At 29.7% G+C, this 8,953-nt stretch overlaps 1 protein-coding gene across 1 annotated transcript; it reads right to left on the bottom strand.

Moving 5' to 3' along the window:
- Positions 1 to 1,297: 1,297 nt before the first annotated feature.
- On the bottom strand, positions 1,298 to 8,140 carry LOC107643449 (UPF0481 protein At3g47200-like). The gene is made up of 2 exons (XM_016347100.3): positions 8,008 to 8,140; positions 1,298 to 2,835 (listed from the first exon to the last, which is right to left on the bottom strand). The coding sequence occupies exon 2, from the start codon at positions 2,779 to 2,781 to the stop codon at positions 1,435 to 1,437; it is 1,347 nt and encodes a 448-aa protein (XP_016202586.1). The 5' UTR covers positions 2,782 to 2,835; positions 8,008 to 8,140; the 3' UTR covers positions 1,298 to 1,434.
- Between the last annotated feature and the right edge of the window lie 813 nt (positions 8,141 to 8,953).

Consider the following 8,953-nt stretch of genomic DNA (forward strand, 5'->3'; position numbering starts at 1 on the left):
TCTACATAAACCTTAATGATCTCTTGTACATTGTCCTATTCAAGTTGCTTAAACACCTAAAATATATAAATTTTAGAAACAAACAATTTTAGGATCAACATATTTTATCAATTTTGGCTAGTAATTAGCCTGTATAAATGCCATATTATTTTAAATATTGATTCATGTGTAAAAATTTTAATAAATATAGATGTATATTGTGTTAATTTATATATATAAAATTTTGTAAATATAGATATAAATTATATGTATTACATATGCAAATCTCTATAAATATAAGTATAAATGATTATTAACCAAATATTTGTCCAAAATAATAATATTTACTTGCCTAAGCACTGGTCCTTTAGAAATCTAACTTAAGCTAGCTTTCTTAAAAGTAGAATTCGTATTTTTCATTGCTCACAATCTCAAAATCTCGATAAACTTTCTTAGTTAGTTGTAGGTTTAGAAAATGTTTCTAAACATGATTTAATCTCCTTTCTCGTGTATTTTAGCCATCTCAAGAGGATGACTGATGCATGTAATCATGGCTTGCCGTGCTTCTTCTGTGAGGAAGCTTTAGAAAAAGTCTAGGAGGCAGCATTTTTTATTAAAAATTTGGTCCGCACTTAACTATCAAAAGGAAATTGAGTAATCCCACACTATTAGATGTAATCTCACACCATTAAAAATATTAATGATAACTAATTGATAGCTACAAATCACAAAATCTGCTAGCTCCTAACACTTCGAAATTTTATTGTTTCCAAATTTATTGGACTGTATAACTCCAACTCTTGTAACTTGTCCATCTACGTACATTTCGTTTTAGTTTTAGCAACCATATCAAACACAAATCCGTCAAAGTACTATCCTTTTGAAACCCAAACACTTACAAACAAATGTGATCTTTCTCTGCAAATAAATGTGGTGAACTTGGCGGACAAACCTATGATGACTTGGGAGCTAGACTAAAGATTTTGACACCAAAGTCGCGCCAATTGTGGCAATAGTTTTCTTGGCAACAGTTATAATGCCTTTTTGTTATTTAGATGGAATATCCCTTCTCTTGCATGTTTTGATCTTTACGACCGGTCATTTATCTCTTTTTCATCTAATAAAAACAATCCTTCATATATATATATATATATATATATATATATATATATATATATATATATATATCAAAAAGGCCACACACACAATTCATGCCTTTAGATGACTATTTGCATATATATAAAGCAGCGCAAGCAGCAAAGGTAACAAGAATAGTTTGATCAATCTTACGTGCATGCAATGCAAAGAAGAGATCATATCACAATACAATGGCTAGAGTAGTCCACGACTTATTAAATGCAAGGTAATATATATAAAAATAATTCTTAACATTCTTGTATCAAACTGCAAAGCTCGCTTAATTACTGAGAATTACCTAGATATGGTTCAAATGTATTACGACTTTGGATGTATAGCATACCAGGTTTGAATAGAAGTGAGAGCCAATGCTAAGACGGCAGCCAAAAATGCGATGAGAGACCAGGGGGTATTGAAGTAAGTGTTGCGTGCTTGAGCCAACCAAGTCTTCCACTTATTTCCGTAATGCTTGTTGATTTGATGCTTCACTTTAATATATTCTTTGCTGTATGCCACCAAATCAGTTCTCACCATGTAATTGAACATTTTAGCCGGCAATTCGTGCCCTAATTCGTTGAAGAGTTTGGCCACTTCTTCATCACTTCCGAGCAAGTTTCGGAGCACCCCGGCCAACCTGAGCTCCTTCACATCCTCAGCATCATCAATCAAAGAATCCATCATGGAGAAGTACGAGCAGAATTCGAAATTGTTAGGGAAATCCGGCGACATCTCATACGCAATCAAGTTGTGAAAGAAATAAGGCGTGGCATCATTTACGACCATCACTGGAAGCCTCAATTCTCCGCTAAACCAGTAGGAGGTGAAAGAGATTTTATTCCATTCCCATTTATTTGTCTCATTTGGCTTCACTTTAATCCCTGCTTTTATAAGATCCCTGATATTCTTGTATCTCTCCCAGGACTCTCCTTCTTTTGGAAAGGGAGTAATGTCGTCATCATCATCGTTGCAGATAGTAGACGTATGAAATGAGCGAATATAATCAAGAAGATGGATTGCCTTCGCTCTATTCACCCTTATTGTAAATGGATCTCGCTTTGCTAGTCCCATGAATATGAAATTGTACAGTATGTTCTCCAAGTGAGCCACGTCATCTCTAAGGACTAGAAGCTCCAACAACCTTAGTGGAAGTTGGTTTTCCAACAACAAAATATCTCTCCAAGTGTACATCAACTGGTCAAGCTTTAGCCTCAATACATTTGGATTCTGATCGTCAACGTTGTTTATGTAATAGAGTAAAGCACATCCGTCCACTAGCAACATCCAAGTTAGTTCCTCGTCATCGTAGCTTCTAGTCACATCTTCGCTAAACAGATTCCTCAGTAAACCAATGTCATTTTCTACCTTTTCATGCAGCTTCTTGAACGTATGTTCCTTGCTAAACCCTTGTTTCTTTTCTAAATTTTGAATATAGAAAGACGCCCATAGAATTTTGAATTCTTGTCCCAATTTCAAATTTTTCCTTCGGTAATGGATGGGTCCAAATGAAATCATCTTGGGTAAGCAGTACTGAAAAAAGTTTGTGTTTTGCCGCAAGAAAGGGGGAATCTTTTGGATCTTGACGTTGGGAGATGAAGATGGACCATTCTCTTGAAATGTTTGCTCCCAAAGTTGGGCCATCCGAGCATTCAATTTCTCATCAGCCATTGTCCAACGGTCAGCGTTTCTCGGCCTTCGAATTGCAACAAAAACTTCACGAATCTAGAACGGTAAACAGTAAGATTCTTTAAGAACCCAGGTTTTCAAGATTCAAATGAGCTTGCAACCCATTCCAAAAACAAAAAAAGAAATGAGCTTGCAACTAAAATAGGTCTTTGCTTATTAACTACAGTCTCTTTTTTCTACCAACTCTTAAGAAGTTGCCTTTATTACTAGAGTATATATATTATTCAATAGACTATACCTACTGCCATTTTGCAATTTCTATCACCTTTGAAAGCGTTTGGCATGAAACTAGATTATAAAATTTTAAAAGTTTTTGGATGTGCTTGCTTTTTCTTTTCTAGACCATACACCAAACATAAACTTGATTACAAATATGAAAATTGTCTTTTTCTTGAACATGATATAGAATATCATGTCTTTAAATATATGTCTAAAATAGGAAAAATTTATTTGTCAACACATGTATTTGATGAGGGTGTTTTTTCATATAACAATGAGTTATTTGGTTTTAATTCTAATCTTGCAAATTCAATTTCTGGTGGATCAGTTTATTCAATTAATAAAGGCATGATACCTCTTTTATCAAAGAGTTCCTTTTATATCCCTTCCACACAACCTCAATCTCCAAATCTGATAATTGTGACACAACTCCTTCATTTATTATAGAAATTAAAAAACATCCTCAGCTATTTCAGATTCTACCTCTAATGAGCTACCTAATTCTGCACCTCATCGATAGTTACCTTCTCATCAAACATCTATCAATTGCCATTGAAATGTGCCTACCACCTCTACCTCAACCCTCTCTTACAACTCCATCTTCCTCTATGTCCCATTCTATGGTCACTAGCCCAAAGTCAATGTTTCATAAACCAAGAAATTGCACTGCCACTCACACTCCTGATTTAGTTACTGAAATATCTAGAACTATTTCTCGAGCCCTCCAATGTCCACATTGGAAGACATTTATGGATACTGAATTCAGATCCCTTAAACAGTGCAAAAAAATTTAAGGAGATTGGCATTATGCACCAATTTTTTTTTAATATTCTAATTGCTCAAATTACATTTCTAAAATTGATAAGTGTATCACGTTAATTCTTAACTCATTTTTTGTTAATGGACTAATGATATAGACCGCTAGTGACACGTATCATATTGACATGAATAGTTGTACCACGTGTTACATGTTATAATACTATTTGACCACGTGTTAGTTTGTGTCATATATCATAATATAATTCATCTATATATCATCAATTATGTCTTCATTATGGATAGACCAAATTGATCTTTTATTTTGTACTAAGTAACTCATTTTAATCTCTAAAATTAAATACTGTGCACCAAATTAGTCTTTTCACTAATTTTTTATAAATTTAAAATCTTCAATAACTTTAAATGCATTAATTTTAATTTTAATTTTTCACATATTTAAATACAAGTATTTTTGATAAATATTTTTAAGATTTTAATTTTAATCGTACAATTTTTTTATCATAATAATTTAATATTAATAACTACTCAATGTGGACTAACTTCCTGTATAATAAGAAAAGAAATCACACACTCACTTTAGCTCAACTCATATAACTAAGTCATCATTTTTTTGTAAATATTCCTATAAACTTAGATATTTTTCAATCCAATTCTCACATGAACCAGTTTAAATTCTTGTTAATTTCGTCATTGAAGTTCACTACAGATATCCCTAACCACCATATCCAACCTCTTTCGTTGAACCCATTTACAAACAATTAGTTATAGGTATGTCTTCCAACATTATTATGTTATTTAAAAATGTGTATTTTATAGTAACCGAAAAAATAAAAAACGTGAATCTTGATTTTTAATTTCTTATTAAAACCATGAATATTTTTGGATTAAAAAAAAGTGTCTAATTAATCATATAATTTTTTTATAATAACATATTTATATATGACAAAATTTATCAATATTAAATTATTATAAAAATATTTTATAAAAATTCTTGTACTTAAACCGTGAAAAAATAGATTTAAAATTAGTACATCTAAAAATATTAAAAATTTTGAATTTATAAAAAAAATAGAAAAAAACTAGTGAAATGATTAGTTTGGTACCTAACATTTAATTTCAAAAACTAAAATGAGTCACTTAATATAAAATGAAGAGCTAATTTAGTGCATTTATAATGATGACATAGCAAATGACATGTGGACAAATAATGTTGTGATACGTGATACAAGTCAGTACGTGGTTAAATAGCATTATAACACATGATACAATCATTCACATCAACATGCCACATGTCACTAACAATCTATGTCATCAACCAATTAACGAAAAATGAATAAAGAACTAATAAGACATACTTTTGTTAATATTAGAAACATAATTAAAGTAATTAAAATCTCAAAAATAATTTTGATATACGCCAATTTCAAAATTCACTTTGGAGGCTTAACACGGCTTTTACTACTCCTCCATCAAATGCAACTATCATAGGTTGCAAATGGGTCTGTGCTATCAAGAAAAACAAAAGAAAACATTATAAAATATAAAGTCAGATTAGTCGGTAGGGATTTTCATCAATGGAAAGGTGTGGATTATGACCAAATCATTAGTCCTGTGATAAGACCATCCCTTGTCCATATTGTTTTAACGATTGCCCACACCCAAGGTTTCGGTGATGAGACAATTTAACTTCAAGAATGCCGTTCTAAATGAAAAACTTGAAGGACAGGTATATATGTAACAACCTCTCATGAGCATTCAGATCCTAATCTTGTATGCAAGCTTAATTAAGCTCTTTATAGACTTAGAGTGTGTTTGGTAAACACGTTGCAAAGAAGAGAAGTCCGTTTGAACTTCTTAAAAGTTTCACTTTGATGTTTGGCAATCTTTATCTTTCTGAACGCAGAATTGATTCTGCCTCTGAATGCACGTTTAGGAGAAGTTAAAATTTGTAGCTTCTGCGTTTCACATTTATGATTGGTGATTACTCTTACAAAATTAGGTAAAAAATTCATTTCATTTTTACCAATCCTATCTTTCATTTTCTTCTATAAGAATGATACCAGTAACTATTACCTTCACAGTTCTTTGTAGTTCTTCCTATACTTTTTCATAGTTGTTTAGTTTCAATTTTTTTTTCTATCAAAATCGTTTAGATTTGTTTTAATCAATAATAAATTAAATATTTTAATTTTTTTACTATTTTTAGTACTCATTTTCATATTTTAATTTTTATGTTTTTTTATTGTATTTTTTATTTATATTTTTTATTTATTTTTTTATTATATTTTTTATTTATATGATAAATATTTTTATATTATTTATATAGTGTTTTGATTTCTCATATTATGTTTTTATATGAATTTTTTTATCATTTATTATATTATTTTTTATATGTATATTTTTTATGAAATCCTTTTTTTTAATTTTTGGTTGGCTTTGTTTATATAATTTTTTATTTATTTTATTGTATTTCTTTTATTTATATGACAAATATTGTTGACTTCTTTTATTTTTTATAATGCTCTGATTTTTCAGGTATTTTATTAATTTTTATGATATTTTTATTACTTTTTTATATGAATTTTTTTTATCCTTAATGCATTTATGTTGTGTATGAAATTCTTTTATTTTTTATTGATTTTATTCATATGAATTTTATATAATTTTTTATTATTTTTATGGTATTTTTTTTGTTCATATGATATATGTTGTTGGTTTTATGTTTTTTATTTTTTTTATTTGATTTTATTCATATGAATTTTTTTATTTTTATTATTTTTATGGTATTCTTTTTGTTCATATGATATATGTTGTTGGTTTTATGAAATTTTTATTATTTCTTGTATGTATGATTTTTTTTTTTATTCTTTGATGTACTCTATTTTTATAGTACTCTCTTTTATATTTTTATTTTTTATTGTATTTGTTTTATTTATATGATAAATATTGTTTATATTATTTTTGATAGGTTCTGATTTTGCATGTATATAAAAAAATTATTTAAATTGATGTCTCTTTTAGTAATTTTACATCTAAAAGTAATTTTGAATAGTATAATCCAAACAACATTTATTTTACTATAATCAATTTTAATATAAAGATTGCCAAACATAAATCACGTTAATCCAAACTTACTTATCATCAAAATCAATTTTACAAAATCAATTTTATGCAAACCAGCTACAATCCAAACACAATTAAACAGACACCAAAGACCTGGTTTCTTACTTTGAAAGCAACTTTGATGCAATTTAGCTTTTTAAGTACTAAGACTGATAACTCTCTTTTTGTTAGATATAATTCGAAATTTGTAACTTACCCATTGGTGTATGTCGATGACATTGTTGTTACCGGTAATAATGTTTAATGTTTCTGAAACTGAGGATCTGATTTTATAACAGAACACCATTTTTTCTCTAAAAGATCTTAGAAAGTGTAACTACTTCCTTGGACTTGAAGTTTCTTGTTTGGCTAATGGAAGTGTTCTGCTCTCTCAAGAGTAGTGCTAACTTGGAATCCCATGGCAACACCAATGATATCCCCTTTGAAGCTTCATTCTAATGATTCTGAGCCTTGTGCAGATCATAAATGGTATAGGTCCTTAGTTGGTGTTGTCCAATACTTGACAACCACCAAACTATACCTCTCCGATGTAGTCAACCAAGTCTCAAAATTCATGCAAAACCCAATATTAGAACATTTGAAAGTTGTTAAGAGTACAGTGTATTCTGGTTTAAGATTTACAAAGTGTTCTAACTATAGGGTATATATTAGCTTTCGCAGATGCTGACTAGGGAGGAGATTTGGATGACCAAAAATCCATTACTGGCTACTCTACTCTGATCGAGAAGCACTACTATAGGAGTATTGGAAGTATTAGTTAGTTGCTATTGCTATGGGTGTTAGAGCTATTATAGGATTGTTCACAGTTAGGACTATATATATATACTCCACTTCAATACTGCTAACATTTTTATCTAGTAGTTTAAATTTTTAGAAATAAATAATTGACATAATAGACCAACTCTAATCAAGATAAACTACATGAACATCAATGAACATGGGAGGAAGTAAATTAAAGTACTAGCATAGAGGGATTTGCCATATGACCGGGTTCCTGACTTACCATACTGTCCTTCAAGATTAAGGAATTGAATGAAATGAAAGCAGAGCAGATAGCAGTAGTTCAAGTCATGGTGAGTAACGCACCTGGTAAAATGTTATACGAGGCGAGTTGAGTAGTTTAATTTTGTCTTCGATTCTCAAAGAGTGTGTTAACTTGAAGGCGAATGCACTTGGCCGTTGCAACTTTTCGCAAATCTGAACTACCCAGTTGGTCTCACTATTATTATTCTATGTAGCTTCTATGTAATAGTAATCCCACAAGGAAAATTTGAGTGCAGTATATGGATAAAATAATATACAGTGTGGGGGTAAGTGCCATTTTAATTGCAGATTTGAACGGTTTTATTATTTTTTATTGAAAATGATAGTGATTAAATAATTATTATAATTGATGTATTTTAAATTCTTTGAAGCATATTTTTGTCCCTTTTTATATTCCTTCGTATATATTTTGTCATTTTATTCGGTAGAATTTTAAAACTTCATATGTTTAAGAAAAATTGTTCTTTAAAAAAAATTAACTATTTTTTAGTACAACAACCGATATTTTTATTTTTATTTTATTAAAAAAATAGGAAATTAACTTTTTATGCTAACAATTCGCTAACAAATGAGAGAGAGAAAAGGAAAATGTTCGAGGGTTGACTTGAACGAGTGAGCGGGTGAACGAGATTGTCAGCTCCAACGTTGATCACAAGGTGATGGACGACAGGATGTGACACTTTTAATGACACTTGGACGCTTAAATTAGAGAAGATTTACACACTGTTTGGATCAATAGAAAATGCAAGGAAAAAAAACAGATCAAAAATTTTATTTTCTATTGATTGGATGACAATAGAAATTAAAAGGAAAGGAAAAACAGTAGCGTGAGTTTCACTCCCAAATTTTTCTCTCAAACTTGCCATGAAAATAAATGATAATTCTAAAATGAAAGTTAAATTATTAATTTATTCATGATGTTAAAAAATAAAAAAAAATAAAAGATATTAATGTAATTTTATTTGGTTATAATTTTTTTTTATTTTTT

This window comes from Arachis ipaensis, chromosome B5, assembly GCF_059453495.1.
Source record: "Arachis ipaensis isolate K30076 ecotype BB chromosome B5, ASM5945349v1, whole genome shotgun sequence".
Classification (NCBI taxonomy): Eukaryota; Viridiplantae; Streptophyta; class Magnoliopsida; order Fabales; family Fabaceae; genus Arachis; species Arachis ipaensis.

What these genes read in the sequence shown, in the direction of transcription:
- LOC107643449 (XM_016347100.3), bottom strand. Translation starts at nt 2,781, where the DNA reads ATGGCTGATGAGAAATTGAATGCTCGGATGGCCCAACTTTGGGAGCAA.